Source organism: Vicugna pacos, chromosome 34 (genome assembly GCF_048564905.1).
Source record: "Vicugna pacos chromosome 34, VicPac4, whole genome shotgun sequence".
Taxonomy (NCBI): Eukaryota; Metazoa; Chordata; class Mammalia; order Artiodactyla; family Camelidae; genus Vicugna; species Vicugna pacos.
In genome coordinates, this window is record NC_133020.1 from 10,494,047 (window position 1) to 10,518,114 (window position 24,068).

The 24,068-nt window shown below is 39.9% G+C and overlaps 1 protein-coding gene across 5 annotated transcripts in view; it reads right to left on the reverse strand.

Moving 5' to 3' along the window:
- PLEKHA5 (pleckstrin homology domain containing A5) overlaps positions 1 to 15,206 on the reverse strand; it is a 212,134-nt gene extending 196,928 nt beyond the window's left edge. The window contains exons 1-4 of one of the 5 annotated variants that reach the window (XM_072954696.1): positions 14,851 to 15,206; positions 14,621 to 14,700; positions 12,295 to 12,352; positions 8,502 to 8,529 (exon numbers count right to left, since the gene is read on the reverse strand). In XM_072954696.1, the coding sequence (XP_072810797.1) occupies positions 8,517 to 8,529; positions 12,295 to 12,352; positions 14,621 to 14,700; positions 14,851 to 14,942 (243 nt within the window). In that variant the 5' untranslated portion in view covers positions 14,943 to 15,206 and the 3' untranslated portion in view covers positions 8,502 to 8,516. Of the gene's footprint in view, positions 1 to 8,501; positions 8,530 to 12,294; positions 12,353 to 14,620; positions 14,701 to 14,850 lie in introns of those variants that run through there. The other 4 variants (XM_072954697.1, XM_072954689.1, XM_072954687.1 and 1 more) reach the window with 4 other exon arrangements.
- Between the last annotated feature and the right edge of the window lie 8,862 nt (positions 15,207 to 24,068).

Genomic DNA, 24,068 nt, shown 5'->3' on the forward strand with positions numbered 1-24,068 from the left:
CAAGGAAGCCAGGGTAGAGCTGATTTCTACTGCTTCTTCCTCAGAATTCAGCACTTCCTCTTTCGTCCCTGGGTCCAGGCCTGAAGCATCCTACACCGACCTCCAGCTACTCCCTCTGCAATGCAAGGCAGAGAGCATCCTTGAGGGTCACAGTGACTGTCACTCCTTAGAAGATTGCAGATCCTCAGGTTGACGGCCTTCCTGGCCTTTAGCACTGTGCACTGGAGCACAGGGAGGAGCACAGACCTCTGACTGCACAGCCCTTCACAACCCTGCTTCCTACATGATCGCGCTTTCCTCTCATCACACGGTTTCTTGGAAGGCTTGCCAACAGCAATCTTGGCTGCAGCCAAGGATAGAAAATTACTGAAGACGAGCAGGCCAGTCTTTGCTCCAGCAACTAGCATGTGATACAAGGTGGTCAAAGTCCCTGCCCGAGATTTTTAAACTTGGGAATAGAGAAAAAACCCTTATTTTTTGATTTAAAAAGCTACAAGGGTGTAATTGGGGTCTGTGGGCAATCTTTTCTCTACTTAAGTGGAGAAAAGCTTTTTAAAGTGGAAAAAAAAGTGGGTAGAAAGAGCTCTGAAGGATTCATTTGTGTCGCTCCTGGAATGAATGTGGGAAAATAGTTTGCTTTTGCTTATAATAGTTAGCTTTGTGTCACTGACATTTGCAACAATACGAAAGCTGACTAAGATGACAAGTGAGAAGCAGAAAAACGCCCCGGGATGTTCAGATTTGGTTAACGACTTGCTTTTCTTACAATCTGTGTTAGGTCTTCATCTCAAACATCTAATCGCCTTTTATGTGTCCAGTGCTGGAAACACAAAGATGATTCTGACATAGACTCTGCCTTCAAAGAGTTAATAGTCCAGAGGGACTCCCTTGGGTGCTTCTGCAATTACCGGCCACTTCAGAGAGTAATTCCCAAGCCGCTTGGAGGCTGCTATGAAGTGGTCAAGGAACTCCCCGAGTGCCTCTGAAACGTCTATCATCAGAACTGCGTGAGGACGACTCTCGGCTTCTCTCGGGCTCTCTAGCACCTGCTGACTCTACTGGTCTACACGTTTGCTTCATTCACATTATTCCTGACAGTACACAGACTCCAACATCTCCCCTGTTCTCCAAACCACAGCAGCTCACACCGTGAACGTTTCTAAATGGAAATGGCACAGTCAGGGGCCAGGTCTGGGTTTCAGCTGTCCCCCGACAGGCCCCACAGATCCCGCATCATCTTGACATCATCGTGGACCCGGTCCTACAATCAGGCCTCTGAGCAGATCCCACCTGTCTCTTGGAGGAGAATCACAAGCCAAACTGGAGAAACGGCTGATTTACTAATTCATATTGGGATAGACAGGTGTCACATGGAGAATATTTAAATTTCACAAAGAGCCACACTCTAAGGTTTCTGAATAATGTGGAATTAAGTTGACCGTCATCATCAAAATTCGTCAATCAACAAATATTTATTGAGGAACTACTGTGAGGAAGGCTTAGGCTGAGGGACTAAAAACACAGCAATGAACAAGACTGCTTTTCATGCAGCTTACCCACCATATGGTATTAAACAAGTGTTGGCTTGATTCTAAAATGTACTTTTTAAATACACTATTTCTGATATGAAGATTAATGGGTTTGTTTATTTAATTCGGTCATATCTCTTCCCACCACTCCCCTGAAAAGCTGTCATTATTACTAAATCAATGGTACTGATAATCACTGACAGCCGAAAAGAAATGTGGTAGTTATACAATTAAATATTTAATCACAGTCCTGTTAAGCGCTAAAAAGAATTACACGGAGAGAATCTGATATGGCACAGAACTAACACAGGAGGGGCTCCATTAGGCCCCCCAAGGTCTCATCTTAACGCAGCAGCCGGAGTGACCCTTTCAGAGGGTGGACACGTGTGTCCTGCCTTGTTCAGCTCTTGATGGCTCCACATCTCCTTGCGGGACAGCCAGTTACATCAACCAACGAGTCCCACACAGGCCGGCCCTTCCTTCTGACTTCACCTGCTTTTTCCCCCACACCCTCTCCTCATTCCTCCTCTCCCGATCCTCTGTACCCTGCTGAATTTTCTTCTTACAGCATTTACATATTCTTAGATACCATGAAATGTACTTATTTGTTATCTTTTCTTTGTCTGACATTCTCTCCCCCACCATCCCACTCCGCAGAACAGAAGAGTTTTCTGGTCTGTTCTGTTTCATGATTTTTCCTCATCACTAGGGCACATAATTATGAGTTCAAAATGTATTGAAGAAAATGGAAAGAAAAAATGCATCGGTGAACGATTGATTTGATTAACTGGTATACCTTGCCACTGGGACTGAATAATAGTCCAAATTGGTCATCTGAGGCTTCCTCTCTATCAGAGTAACCTCTGCTGCAGGTTTTCTCTTTTTTCTAAATTTCCACATCACACCAACCCCACCCCAAGTCTTTCTTTAGACATGGCAACGCTTTCACTCAGGTTAAGGTCCAACCTCAAGCCTAAGGTGCTATTTATTCTCCATCTTTCAGGTGACTGTACTGCTCTGTCCTGATCTCCCTGTAGAGTAAAAAGCTGAACTTTCAGAGGAAGGCTTATTCCTCACGTTTGCGAGAAAGGTCTCTTCCAGGAACCCCCATATTGGGCCAAGTTCTCTGGATATATCTGGTCAAAGCAAGCACACTTCACAGCGTTTATCAGTCTACAACGACATCTGTGATTATGTTATTACTGTCTCCCTCACTAATTTAACTATAAGCTCCTAAGAGCACTTGGCACACGGTACTCAGTAAGTAAACTGATGAATGAATAACTAGATGGACGAAGATGACATTCCTGGCTTGGATCTACACACTAAGTGGAGATAATCAGGTACCTGAGATAGCATTTTGGGGGGGTGTGGGGGTTTCTTGTTCATGGGAGAGGAATAAAGGTAATAATGTTGGGAGTCCTTTGGAAGGGTCAGATTTTAGTCACCTAAATACTCTGTCCTCTGAAGATAAGCAGCTCAAAAACCAAACCATCATTAACACCTCCAGCTGGAGCTCCCCTGAATCACCTACTCCTTCATTCTGGTCAAGGGAACCAATCATTCTTTCAGACACTCCAACACAAAGGCTTTGAGCAGCTTTTGACCTCTCTTTCTCTGACAACCTCCCAGCTCAGCAAGGCTCCCAAAGCCTGTCAACTCCTCTTTAATATCTTTGATCAATGGTCTCCTTCTTTTCCATTCCCCCTGCTACCAACTTAGTTCAAGCAAGGAACCCCCAGATTACAGCAAAACACCTAGAACTGGTCTCCCTGATTCCAGGTTTGCTGCTTTCTTATCCATGCTGGCTATGTTAAAATCTCTCTTCAAACCTTCACTTTACGCTATTAATGCTATACTGAAAAACATTTGCAATGGCTTGCCTAGAAATAAAAATCTCAGCCTGACATTCAAAGACCAGACACAATATAGCTCCCAAAAGTATTCCTCGGCTGACTCCCCAATATCTTGGCATTTCCTATGGTAACATCACTTACCAGCAGGGCAGTTACCACACTATTCATCACACATTACACATGTCCCCACCCCCACGAATTTATGCTGCCAGCCATCTGTATCAACCCATCTGAATTCTATCCATACCCTCAAGGCCTAGCTCAACTCCTGCCCCTTCCTTCAAGCCTTTGCAGGACAGCCTGGTCTAAGTAAGCTGCCTCTTCCTCCTCTGATTTCTTAAGACACCATGTGACAGACAACCAGCATCGTTTTTCACATTAACCCCAAGTTACACATATACATGTATTCATGTAACTTTCCACCATTAACCCCAACTTACACACATCTGTTATAGAAAAATGAAAAGGTCCCAGGAGACAGCACTTATCCACAAATGCTGAGAAACCTTTTCTCTTTCACAGGACAGAGGTGCCTCGACAGGGATGTTTACATCCTACCAGTCCCCAGGGCCTCCAACTCTTTGACCCTTCTAACTAATTCTCCTTCTATTCCCCCTTTCTCCCCCCTTCCTAAACTACACCAGCTTTGGGAATAAGAAAAACAAAGAGGTCTATCCACAGTAGGAGAAAAATCCTTTAAGAAATCCAGAAAGGATTTGCAAAAATGCAACCAACTGAGTTGTGGGGACTCCTCTTGATCTATCCCGACTAATGCTTCCAGAGGCTGGGTTATCATCAGCACAGACACCAAGGCTTCCCAGAAGCTTGAAGATCTACGCAGACACTACAACAACACAAGGAGCAGGCTGGTCCTGGGCAACGGCCCCGGGGCTGAAAAGGACGCGAGATGCCACGATAAAATTCCCTATTAGCTGGAAATCCTGGCATCCACAACCTTGAAACTCTAAATCATTTCATCACTGACATAATGTTACTTATGGTAAACTTTCCTAACCTGTCACAAAACACTCTGCTTTTACTTTTATGATGATGCCATTTTAAAATTACATGTTTGTTCCATGTTTTGTTTTTCCTTCCAGCCAGGAAGGCTCCAGGAAGGTGGGGGTCTCTGTTTTATCTCCAAGCACTTACTAGGCACTCCTGAGTGGATATAAAGGAATGACCAAGTACCAAGATTCAGTTCATATAACACTAGTCAACAGGTTTCTAGTGGGTTAAATAAGCTTTTATTTGTAGGCTGGCCTCTTAAACTAATCGTTGTACTTGTTTCTATGAAATGGTACCTCTGGTCCCAAGCAACCTACTTATGGAGGAACGCTTACTACAGGACCTGTTTATACTGCCCTGTATTTTTAGGTCTAGAAGGGTTTGTCCCCAGAGACCTTAATTTAAATGTTAGTGACTGATAGTGAAGCTGTATGACCTAGGAAGACCCTTAACCTTTTTAAGCCTCAGTTTCATCATCTGGAGGAAAAAAAAAAGGAAGAAGAAAAAGACAACAAAAGATTGTGAAGATTAAATTAACTCAAAGCTGGGGTGCAGTGCCAAGCACTCCAGTTCGTGTGCCCCACACCATCTCCCTCTTGTAATACACTGCACGTATTTCTCTATGTTACAAACTCCTTGAAGGTCGAAATCATAGTTCATACTTGTGTTGCACCTAATGAAATATCCTAAAGTGCTTTACACACTTACTCCAAAAAACTCTGTTATGAATACAAAAAATACAACATTCACAAACTGTTCTGAAACATTCTTATATCGCTGTACCTACTCAGAATGCTACAGTGCTAACGTACCAAACAATTTTAAACATCAACTATATCACAACATATTCTAACATTTTTGTGGCAGTTATGCTCCCTATTTTCATTCATAGTTTGAGCTGTGATAATCAAAGAAAAGAGATTTTCTTCTCACTTGTAACTTTAAATGGCTATTTCATACCAGCATTCCCCTCACTGCAGGTTAGTTTGAAATTTCAAGCACACACTAGATCCAGCTATTGCAGATACTGAAATGAAATCTCATTAGTCAAAAAAAAAAAAAAAAAAAAGAAACTTGGCTATATTTGCATATCTAAGAAAAAGTTCAATTTTCAGAACTTAAAATTTTAAATCAAGAGAAAGCAATACGAAAATATAACCTCACAAAATTTACATACTATGTTATTATCCTACCAAGACATTTTTGATTGCCAAACCTGTCACACAGAACAATGACCTTTAAATAATGAGAACAAAGTTTCTCACTATTCAGAGAGCATTGTTTTAAGATTTACTTAGCTCTTTAAATTAACCATCTTAAAGCTTTGAAGCACAAAGGAATAGTCAATGACACATCCATTTTAAGCTACCATGACCTGTCATTACCAAGTCATTAGGTTATATTTTCAAGGAGTAAGCAGAAAGCTTTGTAACCTTCAAATATAAGATTATCTTTTGTACTTTATGGCTAAGTTATTTGAATACTCAAAGCTTTATTTTATAAATTATAAAAATCACTGATAATTTTCAGCATTCTTCCTAAAGACAAAAAGCATGAATTAAGTGTTAAAAAGCAATATGGTATGAACAACTGTATGGAAACAAATTGGACAACCTAGAAGAAATGGACAAGTTTCTGGAAACACACAGTCCACCAAGACTGAATCAAGAAGAAACAGATCACTTGAACAGACTGATCAGTACAACTGAAACAGAATCAGCAATAAAAAACCTTCCTACAAACAAAAGTCCAGGACCAGATGGCTTTACTGGAGAATTCTATGAAATATACAAAAAGAATTCATACCTATCCTTCTCAAACTCTTCCAAAAATTGAAGCAGAGGGAATACTCCCAAAATCATACTATAATGCCACCATCTCCCTGACCAAAACCAGACAAAGACACTACCAAAGAAAATTACAGGCCAATGTCATTGATGAACATAGATTCAAAAATCCTGGACAAAATATTAGTAAACAGAATCCAACAGCACATAAAAAAGATCATACACCATGATCAAGTTGCATTTATCCCAGGGACAAAAGGATGGTTCAACACATGCAAATCAATGTGATACACCACATCAACAAAAGAAAGGACAAAAACCACATGATCATCTCAACAGATGCAAAAAAAGCATCTGATAAAATTCAATACCCATTTATGATAAAAACTCTATCAAAGTGGGTATAAAGGGAACATATCTCAACATAATAAAAGCTATTTATGACAAACCCACAGCCAGCATAATACTCAGCGGTGAAAAGCTGAAAGCCTTCCCACTAAAATCTGGAACAAGACAAGGATGCCCACTCTCACCACTTCTATTCAACATAGTATTCGAAGTCCTAGCCACAGCAATCAGGCAACAAACATAAATAAAAAGGATCCAAATTGGAAGAGGTAAAACTGTCACCATATGCGGATGACATGATGCTATACATAGAAAACCCAAAAAGCTCCACATAAAAACCACTAGAGCTGATAAAAGAATTAGGCAAGGTAGCAGGATACAAGATTAACATACAGAAATTAGTTGCATTTCTTTGTACTAACAATGAAATATCAGAAAAAGAGAGAAAAAAAAAGCCTTTAAAAAATCATATCCAAGACAATAAAATACTTAGGAATAAATCTGACCAAGGAGGTGAAAAACTTATACATGGAGAACTACAAAACACTGATAAAGGAAATTAAAGATGACTTACAGAAATGGAAAGATATCCCATGCTCTTGAGTTGGAAGAATCAATATTGTTAAAATGGCCATATTGCCCAAGGCAATCTACAGATTCAATATGATCCCTATCAAATTACCCAGGACATTTTTCACAGAACTAGAACAAATAATTCTAAAATGTATATGGAATCACAAAAGACCCAGAATTGTCAAAGCATTACTGAAGAAAAAGAAAGACGTTGGAGGAATAACCCTCCCAGACTTCAGACAATACTACAAAGCTACAGTAATCAAAATAGCATGATATCGGCACAAAAACAGACATATAGATCAATAGAATAGAATAGAGAGCCCAGAAATAAACCCACAGACCTATGGTCAATTAATCTTTGACAAAGGAGTCAAGAATATACAATGGAGAACAGTCTCTTCAGCAAGTGGTGTTGGGAAAACTGGATTGCAGTTTGTAACAATGAAGTTAAAAGATTCCCTCACACCATACATGAAAATAAACTCAAAATGGCTTAAAGATTTAAGTATAAGATAAGACACTATAAAGCTCCTAGAAGAAAACACAGGCAAAACACTCTCTGACATATATCTCAGCAATGTTCTCCTAGAGCAGTCTACCCAGGCAATAGAAATAAAAGCAAAAATAAACAAATGGGGATCCAATTAAGCTTATAAGCTTTTTCACAGTGAAGGAAACTGTAAGCAAAACAAAATGACAACCTACAGAATGGGAGAAAATATTTGCAAATGATGCAACTGACAAAAGCTTAATTTCTAGGAGACATAAACAGCTTATACAACTTAATAAGAAAAAAAACAAACAACTCAATCCAAAAATGGGCAGAAGACCTAAATGAAACAGTTCTCCAATGAAGACATACAAATGGTCAACAGACACATGAAAAAATGCTCAACATCACTAATTATCAGAGAAATGCAAATCAAAACGACAATGAGGTATCTATTATCTCACATCAGTCAGAATGGCCATAATTAAAAAGTCCACAAATGATAAATGCTGGAGAGGGTGTGGAGGAAAGGGAGTCCTTGTACACTGTTGGTGAGAATGTAGTCTGGTGCAGCCATTATGGAAAACGGTATGGAGATTCCTTAAAAGACTAAAAACAGACTTACCATATGATCTAGCAATCCCACTCCTAGGCTTATATCCAGAGGGAACTCCAATTCGAAAAGACACATGCACCCCAATGTTTATAGCACTGTTTACAAAAGCCAAGACATGGAAACAACCTAAATGTCCATCAAGAGGTGACTGGATAAAGAAGTTGTGGTATATTTATACAACAGAATACTACTCAGCCATTAAAAAAATAAAGTAATGCCACTTGCAGCAACATGGATGGACGTGGAGATTGTCATTCTAAGTGAAGTTAAGCCAGAAAGAGAAAGAAAAAAACTGTATGATATCACTCATTTGTGGAATCTGAAAAAAGGAAAAAGAAGACACTAATGAACTCATTTACAAAACAGAAACAAACTCACAGATATAGTAAACAATCTTATGGTTACTGGTGGAAGCGGGTGGGAAGGCATAAATCTGGTAGTTCAAGATTTGCAAATATTTACTACATATAAAAATAGATAAAAAAACAAATTTCTTCTCTATAGCATGGGGAGCTATATTCAATATCTTGTAATAACATTTAATGAAAAAGAATATGAAAATGAATGTGTATATATATGTATGACTGGGACACTGCTATACACCAGAAATTGACACATTGTAACCGACTACACTTCAATTAAAAAGAAATAATAAAAACTAAAAAAAAAAAAAAAAGCAAAAAGCAAATTCAAACTCTGTGTATATATATTTACATACACACGTAGTAAAATAATTTAGATACTGGCTAGCTTAAGGCAGCTTTTCTTATTAAAAAAAGTTAAATATTTATCTTTACAATAAAGAATTAATTTTCAAATATTAACATTTTTCTGGCCAAACTGATTTAAAGTAAAACACATCCTCTATATTATACAGTCTGTTTCCTAACTGCAAACTTTCATGAAAGAACCAATTTCACAAACTGTATAAACTGATCATCCAACTCAGATCTATACAACTCTCAACTGTGATCATGTCCTCTGCTGACACTGCTCAGCACTGTTTACCGTTTCCATGCAGCTCCCCCTGGAAGAGAAGTATACAAAGCACAAAACGCAGCGCCAGAAAGCAAGCATGCACACAGGGCTCTGGCTCTTCTGACTTAGACTTATACGGTGTTATCTACACAAAGCTTAGAGAGAGATTAAATAGGTAAGCAGGACAAGAAAGCTAAGTAACTTTCCATGTTCCCCACAGTATCTCCGCTTAGCACTGGGAGTTCATTATTTTGTAGAATATGGTAAATTTCCAGAACAGTATAAAATTCAAGGAAATTTGAAAGCGGGCTGGGATTGAGAAGTTGCCTTTTCCGGCCAGCCTAATGTAAAGCTGTGAAGACTGAGCTCCAAGGTCTTAGAAGATCAAGGTCACAGTCCCACCTTCTGACTCCTCCCCACAAGAGTGCTCTTCTTCTGACTGCCCGCAGGGATGCACTCATAGATACCAAAATATGAGCCAAAGATAAATTCTACTTGGCAATCTGCCATCTTGAACAACCACCAACGTGTGTTCAGGAGAGAAATAATTTGAGAGTTAAACGTACTTCACTTGGGAACCACAGTAGAAACAACTCTAGTTCTTTTGTCTCCCTTCTTGCTCTGGGAGCCTCCCAGGAATACAGGATTAGGAGTAAAAAGAGGATCCACGTGTCTTTTATTGGCCTCTCATATTCCCCCTTCCCATGTGAACAAAATCCACCCTGCTCACTATATCCTTTTCTTCTAATGAGACCAATAAACTCCTTTCTTCATCTAAAAAAGAACCAACAGTGAGAAATCTATCCACCAACAGTAATCACTTCCCTACTTCAGACTCCTATCCTTACTTCCACTCTAATAGTCTAAATATAGTTCATGTTCCTGCTATTTCTCATCTTGCTGTCTTCGCAGACTAGAAGTTCCGAGGGCATGTTTCTGCTGTTTTATTATGTGGCGTTACAAAGGAAAGAGTAATTCTTCTGACGACATCCATGATTAAAATGAGGTTCAGACGCAGTAACATATGTGAAAACACTTTGTAAATCGTGAAGTTTAAGATAAAATAGTGCCCCTGTTATACTAGAACGATCAAGCATCCCTGATTGCACATAACAACACAAGTAAAAACTTTCTAGGAAATTTCAGCCTACCTTAGGGGTTCAACTAGTCTTGAAAGAAATTAGTCTTATGACATAACCCAGAAAGGAAAAGCAGTAGCACCCAACACTAAGCGTATCACGTATTTGTCAATGGTTATTTTACTTAAAAGAAGTTTAATGAGTGTATATTTCTATAACATGCTCAATGTTAAGAAAAAATTACTTTCACAATATAAATTTGTTATTGCTACTTTTGGATACAATGAATTTGGCTGTCTATCAATACCACATGATTAAGACCCACTAGTTTAAAAATGTACCCCAAGTTAAAGTCAAATTATTACAGTTCTTGTATTATTGTCCTCATTTACCTCAGAAACTTACTTAGGCATGACACTCAATTAAAATTCTGATTTGTTTAAGTCAACATAAAAGAAACTCTAATCAAAACGGCTAGTAAAAACAAAAGAAAACTTGGTCTTTCTAACAGCCTAATTCTAAATTAACATACATACTCGGTCCACACACACGAACATTTTGTATTGTCAAATAAACACTCATCTAAGGATGTACACATTCATAGAAATTAAAATATTAAAATAAAAGAATTGCAGTGTTACTCCTAGTCTGTAAGATCAGCTGCACTTCATGTACAGTAGTTAAAATTATATGGGATAAAAATATATGAACTCCATCAAATTGTCTTCTTCAGAAATATCAATACTTTGTTCAAAAATAGAAGCATCCTTTCCATGGCCGTACAAACTCACTTTAATTCAGGGTGAAAATAACTACCAGAAAAAAATACTTGGTGACTCTGCACTTTACTCGTGCCTTTATTTTTTAGGCCATCTAATAATGTACAGCACAATCTCCAAAAAGATGTAAATCAAAAATACTCAGAGATGGACCACATCATTAAACTATACTCCATCCTGTATCTTAATTCTGCTTTCTTTATTTCTACATCCAAAAGCAAGCATTCTTAATACCTATAATTATCCACTGGCATTTTATATAAATATAATTCTAACAATGTTAAAACCACACAGGTAACTATAATTTAGTGTAAGTATGGCATCATCCTTAAAATGGTACTAAGTAAAATATCTTACTGGGTCTGATGAAATAAGAGGCACCTTTAGCTAGAGACCTGTTTTTTATTAATAAACTATTGACAACTCAACAAAATCTTGTATTAAACATTCTCTTTCAAGCCTCAGTTCCTTAAAATTAAACAAAAAATTTTAAAACAACAAAAACAAGTTCTTAAGTAAATAGCTTCTAATTTAAAATGAAGATAAAATCACCTTTATTTTCCCTTGAAGTTGAGAAAACATTTTGGTACACAATGTCGACCTCAAGCATTGTGTTAGTCTACAAGTACTACCAAGTTAACTCCGAACAGAAATTAGTTCAATATTCTATATAATTAATTTTAAGGTCAGAATTGGTCATTCGTCCTCCAATAATACATTTAGATATGTATTTTTAAAACTTAAGATATATTTAAATAAACTGAGGCAAATTACAAACAATGCTCCAACAGATATTCGTGGAAATATTCCATATTTATTTGCTCCGTTTTACTTTCAGCCCTGTCATTGTCCATCAAACTGTAACCCGGCTTTACATCACTTCTGCTACTTATATTAATAGCTCTGGTCAAAACACATACGAACAGAATTTACTTCAAAAGAAAAAGAAGGTAACATGCTAAAGATAAAATACTATAATGCTCTATCACTCAAGAATATATACAGAAGCACTAAAAATGCAATTGAGGCCATAAATGATCTAATTTCCAAGTCAATGAATGTCCACGCAAGTAGCATAAGAAAACCAATTGTCATCCTTTCTCTCAAAATTCCAACTCATAAAGCATAAAGTCAATACTATACCATAAACCTTACAAAATCATGATCATACCTACACATACAATATGCGACTGAAGATTAATCACATTTGAATTACCAAGGGAAAAAAATCGTAATAAAAAAACTCACTTTATATAGTATCTTGCACCTTCAAAAGTATATGCTTCTTCCCAGCCAGTAGGCAAATCTAAAAAACATATATTTCACAGTTAGTATTATTTTAATAGGACAGCAAAATAAGTTTCAAGCCATTTTAATCATTCACTTTCATGATCAGCTATTTTCATTTAAGTAGCTTTCTAACAGCAAAAAAATGCATTAGACCAGTAATAATACTCATAGTGGATACAGCATCAATTTTGGGAAAATGGCAATTCAATTTAAAGCCACTAGAAAAGTATCAACAATGTTAGAGACTATCTGACATAATCATACACTTTAATGATCAGAGTAGAGAGGAACTACGCCCTAGCATCCAAAAAAGCCAAGGCATGCCTTCGAATCCCAGTACCCATGAAGGGTAGGCCAAAAAGCCCCCTAAAACCAAAGAAAGCAAAAAACCACACATAAAAGGCAACACCTGCTTCTTCTTAGGTATGTTTTGTCTATTTAAGATCATACTTTTCAGTCACACAAGTGATTCCATCCAGGAAGTGTCACTGATGAGAAAGAACTTCCTAAGTACATAATTAGGGGGAAAAGAAATATGACATCACATACTTATACGTATGTGTTTCAAACAGACTTGACTTCAAGGGATGAGAAGTTTCAGGAAATAAACCTGGGAATAAAGCAGGTGAATGATGGTAACATTCTGTGTTACATATTACTTACAAATAACCAGTGGCTTGGATTGAATCATACCACAACTTTGGAATTAAAAAAAAAAAAACCTACTGATATGCGTACGAAACCACAAAGTCAAAGCAAAGTAAATCAAACCAGGGGAAAAAAATCAGTCATTTCTCAAAAATAAACTTAACACGAAATCACACAATAAAATCTTTCTTAAGTGTGAATGTTATCAAATCTGTGGGGGATTTATATTTCACATAACCAAAGTAAGCGTGAAATAATTCCATGAGATGTTTAGACTAAGAAGTCTAAATATACTATCTTCCACAACATAAAGGCAAAGAGGCCATCAGAATTGAAATATGTATGCAAAACATGAAGTGTACACTGATGTCAAGACAGCACCGGGGAGCTATGAAGTATGACGGTGTATTAGTCAGAAATGCCTTAAAAATGTAACCTCACCATGCTTGCTACACCAGCTTTCCCTATCCTCCTCCACCTTTTGCAAATCTGGAGATATTAGTCACTTCACTGAGTCCCAGAATCTAATAGAGAAGTCAGGCTTGTTTGATATCCTGACAACTTTAAGAGACTCAGAATCTGAGTTGGAGAGGAAGTATCCCGGAGGGGCAGCTCTCCAGGACTGCTGAAGCCGGCCTCACCTTCCACCCAAACTGTTCTCCAGCCCTTCCAATCACCAGAAATTGAGGCTGGCCGGTACGAGAACACATGTTACGTTTCAAAGACAAACAAGTTTCAAGAATGTACACAAAGAATGACAAAAGAAAGCCAGACCAGCACTGAAGCTCCAAGCAGCCCTTCTACAGTTTCACTCGCATGCAGGATTCAAACAAGCTACCGAAGGCACAGGAGAGGTCTGCTTCTCCGCCGACCCTTTCCAATCGGGGCATCAATACCCACACGCGGGACACCCCCAAGCACGCCCACCGCCTCCTGGCGGCGTGTGCAACCTCCGCGCTGCCGCCGGGGACTTTGAATCTGGCTGGCCGGCAACTGGGGCTGCAAATGCCTCCTCCGGCCCCGGCCACTCCTCCGGTGGCAGGAGGGAAGGCGCCCGGCGTTTCCTGAGAGGCTCCATCGCGGAAAGGATCGCAGCACCCCCCAAACTCCTCTCCGCCCCCTCAATCGGCTACCTCCCCACAAGTCCCATCTCGGAGGAGGGCGCCGCACGGGAGGGGGAGGATGTGGATACGGTCTCCCAGCGGACAAGCCGCAGGGTCCCGGGCTGCCGGGAGGGGAGTGAGAAAGGACTTCCTATCGGGGGGGAAAAGGGTGAGGTGGGAGGCCGGAGGCGGGACGAGGATTCAGGGGTGGCCGCGGCAGGAAACACTCAGGATCCCAGGTTTCCCGGGAGAGGGGAGTCGGCCACCCTAGGGGCTTCGAGGGCGAGGGGTGACCGGGTCGGGATTGAGGAGAGGGCGCCGCGGGCAAGCGGCGATGAAAGGCGGAGGGTAGGGCTGTCCTGAGACTCAAGGGAAGTCTACCTGCGGCCGCCCCGCCGGCCTCCGCCCCACCTCGCCGCCTCCCGGGGACGGCGGCTCGGGGCAGGTTGCCGGGAGGAGCTGGCGGCCCGGGATCTGCCGCCTCCTCCCGGCGGAGCCCAACTCCGCTCGGGCCCGGCCGGGCTCCGCGTTACCTGTGCTCTGCCGCCGGTGCCCGGTGACCACGGCCTCGCCGGTGACGGGGTGCAGCCAGGTGGTGCTCTTCGCCTCCTCGCTGCAGGGGAGAGAGAAGGGGCCGAGACGGGGCGTGAGCGGGGGCGCGGGAGGAGCCGAGGGGGCCGGAGCGGCACCGACCCGGCTCGTTCCCCCCGCGTCGCCAGCCTCCCGCCCCCTCCGGGCCCCCGCGCGGTCCCCTTCTCTTTACTTGATGAAGAAGACTCGGCCGCCCCGGGTGATCCCGTAAGTCCAGGAGCGGGGCAGGGAGCAGATCCACTCCAGGTTCAGATCCGCCGCCATGTCTGATCCCCAGCCGCCGCCGCCGCCTTCTGCTGCCGCCGCGGCCGCCGAGGGAGGAGGGAGCGAGCGAACGAGCGGAGGGAGCGCAGGGAGCGCGGAGCGAGCGCGGCCGGAGCGCGCTTCCCCGGCCCGGCGCGCCCCCGCGCGCGCCCTACCCCCTCGGGCGGCGCCCGCCCCGCCACCCCAGCTGGGTCGGGCCCGCGCCGCCGCCCCTCCGCATCCTCCGCGGCCGCCGGCCGGCCGCCCCGCCGCGCGCTCGGGGGATGGGCGAGCGGCGCCGCTCCCCGCGGCCAGACCCCTCCCCCAACCCCCCTCCCCCCCGCCGCCGGAGCGTAGGTTCCGGGATCGATTAAAAAACAAAAAAAACAAAAACAAAAAAACCCCACGTTCTGTCCCCCGGGCTCTGCCCGAAGGATTCCCAGCCCCGAGGGCGATTCAAAGGAAGCGTGATTTGCACGCCCAGATTGCTCTCTCTTTAAAACAACAGAAACACAGCATCTGAGCTTTGTTTTGTAAGAGCTGCTGGATATCCAAGAGATTAAAAAAAAAAAAAAATATATATATATATATATATATATCGCTTTAAAATAGAAAGCTGTTCTTGTTGAAACACACGGAAGGTTTATCCTGTTTGTGTTTTGTGTGCCAGATATCAAAGGTTTGATTAGCTGCCGTGGACCCATGAAATATGAGTGGACTCAGACTTGACAAAACAAGTTTACCTCTTTCTAGACCCCTTATTAAATCACATGATGCTTTATAAAATAGACTTGTCTTTTTCAGTTACATTTTAAAAAAGATTCGCTTATTTAGCATTCTGAATTTCTACTTTATGCTATCTCCCATAAATTACAATAATACCTAACTTTAAAGAGTCCTTGTAACCATGCACCTTTTTAAGTCCTCACAACAGCCCTATAGATACTATTACAACCCCCCATTTTACGGATGGGAAAAATGAAGTTTACAGAAAGAGAATAACTTGCCCAGGGTCATAGTACTAAGTGGCAAAGCTTGCATTCAAACTGGCTTTAATATTTCAAAAGTCAAATTGAATAATCACGTTGCTATACTCATTTTAAAAGTCCCCCAGTACGTGTGTACACACACACACACACACACACACACACACCCTCTTTGGTTTTCTGAAGAGAGAAGAGCAGATTTCACTGCAACTAGGATCTCACTAAACATCAGCTAAGAGTACTGGCCTCTTCTCATCGTCTCTGGTCCTCAGCCACACTTGGAATTGCTTCTGTGTCTTTGCAGCAAGATGACTCATGCCAACAGGATACACAGCTCAGTAACAATACTACTACTTGGTATTCTTATAGCACCCTTTTCTGACCAGTTTTGGGTGCCTCTGAAGAATTACCTTATTCATCCTTCCAATCGCTCGAAGAGGCAAATAATCTTTTTCAACAGTTATGGAAACTAAGGCACAGAGAGGGTAAATGACCTTGGCCAAAGCCAGATCCAGCAAGTCAGGTGGGGCCTGGATGAGAATGCAGTTTCACTGGACTTTTTCTCTCCTCCTCCAATTCCCCAAGGCCATTCTGTCTTTGGTGAAAAGGAGTCTGCAATTACTGCTATAATTTTCCTGTCCATCTGCATACACAGGGGAAAAAAATAACATCACTTTAATGTTTTCTCTTTTTGATTCTTTTACAGTCTCCTCTTTCATTTCATTACTTCTTGACATCTTATCTCCTGCCCAGTCTCTGGAAAAATGAGGTTTTTTTTTTTTGATCAATGAATAACTAGCAGGAAATGTTCCACATTACCATCAGTGGTCACTGGATGTAACATAGCAAGAAAATCAAGAGCTATTGACTTTATATTGTGCTATCATTACAGATTTAAAAATCGAAAGTAAATCTTTTTAAATAACATAATGACTTTAGAATCGGAGTGCCTGTTAGTCCAGCTATAGCATTTGACTTTTTGACTGCATGCTGCTGAGAAGTCGTTAAGTTGGCCATATGTTGTATGGGGATTTCTTTTAGCTGTGAATCTTTGATTTATAAGATTCATTAGTGCAAGGCATATTTCAAAAAGTGATAGAGATTCACTTAATAAAAATGTGTGTCTTAAGAAATCACAGTCGCAGTGCTTAAATAGTAACCTGAAATCCTAAGTACAATTCTGTAATATGTCCCCAAATTTAGGAAAGGCAGTAAATAAAAAACTTAGTGACAATGCAGACAATGCTTCTGATTTGCGAAAATAACAGCCCTCGTGGCTTCCAGGAGCCAATAAAAGCAGCTTTGTACATTAACATGTCAGGCACTCTGGATAATTTTCACCCTTAATGAGTAAAGCTGTATTTTTCTTTAAATTTTCCTAGAATATCCTTTCTCTGTACCCTTCCCCAGATCTGCTTTGCCTTCTAGTTGTATGCACATGTGTGTTTTCTTCACTGCAGGAGGTTAGGAATCATCGTGTCTTCCCCATCACTGAATCCTTCCCAACCCCGAGTCAGTACTCAGATGGTTATTGAATTTCATTTTCTTCCCAGTGCTTTGAGTTATTTCCCAATAACATATCCCCATTTTATCACTCCGTACTTCTTCAATAACTGACTCAGACCTAAACTCATATCTAACCTCTGCTTTTTATTGCATTTTAAAATATTTCCATCCTGTGAAACTATTCCATTTCATATATCATGATCTACCTTTTTAAGGAGTATTAGCCTGACTATTGCCACTTCTCTGACAAAAAGAAGAGGTTTAAAAGTATTGAGCACTAAAAGTAAACATCAGTCTATCCATATACAGAGGACAATCCTTGCCCTGAAGAGCTTGCAGTTCAAATATAACAGAAAGACACACACTGTGACAAGAAGAACTCAAAGGAAAATTTCTTAAAATACGTGAAAGGAAGAGAACAAAGTGACAGCTTAGAAAGCAGCAAATCAATTGTTTTCCCCTTTTAAAGGGAGTGATAACAGCATGAGCTCTGGAAAGTGGGGAAAGAAGCTCTAGAGAGAGAAATGTTTTTTTTTACAATCAAGAAATATCTCATATTCATACACATTAAAGTAATTAAATTAATTAAACATACACATTAATGTTTATTAAGCTCTACCAATAGAGTTTTGTGACTTTGATTAGGTTGTCTTTCCAACTATATTTATATTACCTTATATATTTTGTTACATTATTCACAAAGTAAAGAATACTGTAAACAGTTCTGGAAGGTAGTCAGCCTTAGAGTGTTACATACTAGGAAAAGCTGTGAGGAAAGGCCAGATAGAGGATCCAGTTAGCTTAGGGGAAATCAAGGCAGAAAGGATGGAGATGAAGGGTCTAAGACAGAGGAGAAAAATAATATTTGGAAGTTAATGTATTAGGGATCCTTTTTCTCTTCAAGAGTAAACTGATAAGAGAATTATGGGTGAAATTATTTCACTCATTCAATAACCATGTATAGAATCCCTACCATATATGGTGTGCCAGCCATTCTGCTAGTGATAGCTGCTCTGGGCAGCTGAGAAAGGAAGATGGAGATGTAAATATTTAAGTAGAGTGTGGAAGGAGCTAGCATCTCTGTCCTTTTCATAGAAATAAATCTTCTATAGCAGTTGTTTTCCAAGGGTGTCCCGTGAACCACTCATGGCCTGTGTCAAACTACAGTCTTTTCATGTTGATGTTTCGGAGAGCTCTTCAATTATAAATGGAGACACATGTAGCAGCACTAGTTACCCTGCTGCTGGCTGATCCCTCTACTCCAGCTGGAGTTCTAGACTAAGTTGGCATCTGCCTGGAGGCTTGGAGACTAAGAGGGATGGAAAAAGAAAATGTCTTCAAGGAACTTACCTGTGAACCTTTGAATTTGTTCAAATTAAACACCTCTTTACCCCAGGCTGCAAAGCTTCAATCATTGACTTCCCTCTTTGCTGTAAAAGACAAAGACCAAAGTTCAAACGGTGGTGAATTTTTGAAAGTGTGTTAATAACGCAGGGGCAGGGGGCTGGATAGAGTGAGTCAGGGATCAGGCTGAATTTGATGCCTGCCTTTGCTATGAATTGGGTGTGTGACTTTGAACAGATCATTTAACCTCCACTCCCCTCTCAGAACCCTGGATTCTTGTCTGTAAAGTAAGGGCATTGGTCTATTTACGACATTACAAATGATTCTTTTTTGCTCCAAAGTCTTCTGCTGTTATGGAGTGAGCACTCCAGTAGCTGAAGTTGGGGATGTTTTTATCACAGCAGACAGACACAAGTTAAGATGCTTGCTGTATAGAGCTGTTAAGGACTTTTCTGCCACTAATCTGGTTTGTTAATAGAAGAATTTGGAAGAGCAATTTATAAAATTCTTTCACACTCAATGTCATATTTAATTTGTACAAATGGCTCTGTACACAGACATTATTAACATATTATAAATAAGAAAATACTACGTGAAGATATTATACAACCCAGCCGTTGCCTAAGTGACAAACTTAGGGCTTGAACCGGGCCCTTCGAACATTGGATTTCAAATTCTGTCCACGAGGGATTCCCTTCCTAGCCAAGCTTCACTCATTGTGCCCTCTTCCTTACCTCAACTACTCTCCTACTGCAGTCAGTTTCTGCTCTCACCACACCACAGTGCACACTCTTTTGAGTCACAGGTGTCTCCCTGAAGGCTGCCGAGGCCAGTGGATGCTTCTGGCTCCAACTTTTCTTGACCTCCCACTGTATTCATATGTCACCACTCCCACTCCTTGAAACTTTCCAATTTGGGGTTTCTGGACACCACTTCCTTGTAGTTCTCCTCCTGCTCTTTGCTCTAGACCATCTGCAGCACAGTCACCGGGAAGCTTATTTCAATATTGATTCCTGGGCCTCTCCCAGACCCATTCAACCAGAACCTCTGAGGATTAGACCAAGGAACTGGCATCCAACAAGCACTTTGATGATTTTTATACACACTAACATCTGAGAACCACTGCCCAGTATGATAATTCCTAAATCTATATTCCAATCTAGACCTCTCTCCTGAGTTCTCTACCATATATCAAATTTCCTTCTAGACATGTTCCTTCAGGAATATTCCTTCTGGGTGTTCCTCAGGTACACAAACTCAACATTTCCAAACAAGTCACTTTTCCTCCAAATAATTGGACCACCCCATGTGTTCCCCTTTTAGTGAATGGTTCCAGCATCCAAACAAATACCCATATCAGAAGTTTCGGAATCATCTTCCCACAACCAGTTGGTTAATAAATTATATTCATTGCCCATTAAATATATCCCAAAGTTCTTTCTCTTCCTCATTTCTTATATCTTAATATGAGCATTCATCACTGCTACCAGAATGATCTTCTTAAATATGCAAATCTGATTATGTTCCTTTCTTGCAGAAAATCCTCTCTTGGCTCAAAAAACCTAGAGGACAAATCTGTAAGCCTGTTGCCTGGCATTCGAGGCCCTTCTTGATCTGAGGCCTGCCCGCCTACATGGTCGCCATATGGAACACTGTTCTCTGAACAAGGCTGGCTCTTTCAAGTCTCTGTACATGCTACTCTGTCTCCCTAGAATGTCCTCTTCTCTGTTTACTTAACAAACTCCTACATGTTTACACTAACTTCCACTAAGAAACCATCCCTGATTCCTTTGGGCCAACCTAGCTACTCCTTCCACCATACTCCCAAATCTTTACTGAATTGTTCCTGTAGTCTGGGTCTCTTTCTTCTCCCTAACTCCCTACATGGAAACATTTTATTTATTTATCTTTAGCACCTAGCATTCAATAACTGTTACTTACATAACTGTTATTTACGTGAATGAATAATAGTACTTATATTTACATAGTGCCCTATATTTCACGAAGTACTCCTTACTTGATACTTATTTCTGTTTTTATTACTGCCACTTTCCAGTGAGTCATCTGTCTTTCCTTTCTCAGACTTAACATTCTCTTTAGCTTTTTATAGAATATCCCATATAGAAGAGAAAAAAAATGGCGTGGGCCCAGGACAGCATAGCAGTGTATGGGAATAGCGGCTTTCTATAGAGCTGTCTACCTGGCTTAAAGAATACTAAGATTTGTAGTTGTATTGAGCGAGGCACTGAAGGATGGAAAGGAGTCAGCATTATCTTTTAATTTGTTGAAGGGGTCTATGGAACCTTCTTTTGAATATAAACTCTTCCTAGGAAAAGTAACATTAATAAAAATACTATGTAGTTTCCTTAATAACTAATGATGTGGTGCATTTTTTCATATGCTCATTACTCATGTGTATGTCTTCTTTAATAAAATGTCTATTAAAAAATACTATGTAATACTTAGAAAATCATATACTATAGTTGTATGAACTGTGTTAAAAAAAAACAACAAACTTACAATCTCTAATTACGTGTATAGCTGTAAGCAATAAAGATGATCAGATCCCATGCCCTAAGTCCAAGGAATAAACCAAAGAATGAAGGGGAATCATTTTCTCCCTCATTGTTAGTGTTTTACTCTCTGAATAGACAATTTTTCTTTAATATTTTGAGTCATTACTTGTTTAAAGCAAGAAATTTTCCCTGACAATTCATATCTTATTATAGAGAATTATGTACACACCCATATACGTATATATTTGACTTTTAACCAATTTTCCTCTGTTTCCAATTTATTATGTTTCAGCTACATGTATACATAATTAGTAACCTAAAATAGAATATCTATAGTTAATCGTAATACATCATATAGTCCAAATTAAGGAAAATGTAATGCAAATGCAAATTTGTGTATTATCATAGGCACTGCCTTGTATATAGTTAGTATTCAACAAATGTTTAGTAATTGAATGAGTCATAAAATAACAGTGTACAGTGCTATGGGGAAAAAAATAGAGACTTTTTAACAAAACTCTTCTATTTTGGATACATTTTTCTTAAGACCAAGTAGTTATAAATTCAGAAGTATCTCAAACAGTTGAATTTTTGGTCCAAAGAGCATGCATGTTTGACCTAAGATAATCAAGAAAAAGTTATGAATAATTACATAGGAAATGAATAAGTTTAAAATGAAAAAGTCTAAAAAAATAATATCAGCTTAAATTTCTTTCTTTGTACAAGGTTGTGTATGGGTGACAGAGGGAGGGAGAGACTGAGCTGTGGAACCTATTTTGGTGACAGCCTTGTCCGCTGGGGCAGGCACCCTGCTAGAATTACATAAGGATGTATATACCCAAGAAACAACATTGGTTAGCATCATGTATGTTATTCTGTTTCCACTTGGGTCATTCTTAGCCTAACTTTATCCTTTGTATAGAGAAGATAGAAATAGCTATTTATGCTACAAGAATATATTGTACAACACAGAAAATATAGCCGATATTTTATAATAACTAAATATAAATGGAGTATAACATTTAAAAATTGTGACTCACTATTCTGTACACCTGTAACTTATATAATATTGCACAACAAATGTACTTCAATAAAAAAAGAAAAGAAATAGCTATTTATGTGTTTTACTAGAGGATTTTAATAATGTCTTTTGGGGGCAATTTTGATAATAGGATGATTTTAAAATTTTTATCGTCATAACATTCATCGTCAACAAAATGTAATTAATTCTAAGTTTCTCAGTAGTATTTAACATGCTCAGATGATATTATAAATATTGATGAAAATAAAAGAACCGCTTCTGTTCAAGAGCAAAAGGTTTGGTGCTAAATATCTTGATAGCTGGGGAAATTCTTTTCTTTATATCATTACTCTGTGGTAAATAGCTTTATTACATTTGATTAGAGATCCTTTATCTGCAGTTTATTTATTTATCCAATTTAAGTAACAGACATTTTTCATGAATCTAGTAATATATGTTGCATCCTAAGCTAGGGATACTGGGGATAGAAAGAAATACAAATTCAGGTTATGGCCCTCAAGGCATTACGGTCAAGTTGGGGTTGGAAGGGTCAAGAAGACATAAATAGACAAATATTGTATCAGTAATAAATGATACAAAAGATACTGCATAAGATGGAAGGAAGGTCACAGAAAGGGCATTCATCTTGCAACTGTGAGGAAAGGGGGCTAGGGAGGCCTTCCTGGAGGAAGTGTTATCTGAGTTATGCTGTTAAATAATGTTACTGCTACGAGGATGTCTTGAAATTGGTAAATTATACCGAGAGTTGACCCTGCTCTCCACTCTCCCTACTCTGGCAATATTAAGAGTATTAGGTACAAGAGGTTCAGGGCCATGGGTGGCAGAAATTGATAATTTACCCAACATCTCTTCTCCTCTATTAGATGTCCCCTCATTATTTTGTTGGATACACAGATGCCTGAACTAAAGACATATTTCCCAAGCACCTTTTATTTAAATATGAGCTCCTTGACTGGGTTTTGGTGAGTGGGATATAAATAGAGAAACGTATGGCAGATTAAGGAAGATTTCCTTAAAAGATGGTTGGCAAATACTTGGTCCTGCTTCTTTCCTCTTCCTCGTCTGCTGCTTGGGATTTGGATGGGATGGCTGTAGGGCCATTCGGGGTGAAGAAGACAAAGGCTGCATCCTGGGGATGCAGAACAGACGCCTGGACGTAGCCCGGGTCCCTAAGGACTTCAGGCAGCAGGGCCAACAGAGCAACTCTAAATTGCTTCCTTCTGACTTACAAGTGAAGGAGAAATTAAATTCTATCCTGATTAAGCTGATGCTGTTTTGGGGGGGCCGGGGTGGTCTGCTGCTGCTCTTAGCTGAACCTAATCTTATCTGACATATCATGTCCATCTTACTCACCAGCTCTTAGCACACACACTGCCTAGTACACATCAGGTGCTCAATAATGTTTTCAATGAGTGTATGAATCTCCACATAAACATCAAAATGACTTACACAAAATTTGCCATGCCTCAATAACTCCTAAATGATTTTTTTTAGAGGGGTTATTTCCAGAGAGTGAGGCAGATTACAGAAGCACCTTACAGAAGCTGCTTTAACTCATTCTGGGAATTAGACAATTTCTTTGATATCTTAACTGAAACATTCAAAAGTTCACTGACCTTCTAAATATTCATACTCCTTTCCTCCCTCTGACTACAACATTGCGAACATGTTATCATATTATTGCAAACAAAAAGCAAAATTGACAGAACACTTAAACCAAAATAGCTATCTTTGCCAACTGTGCACTGAAGGA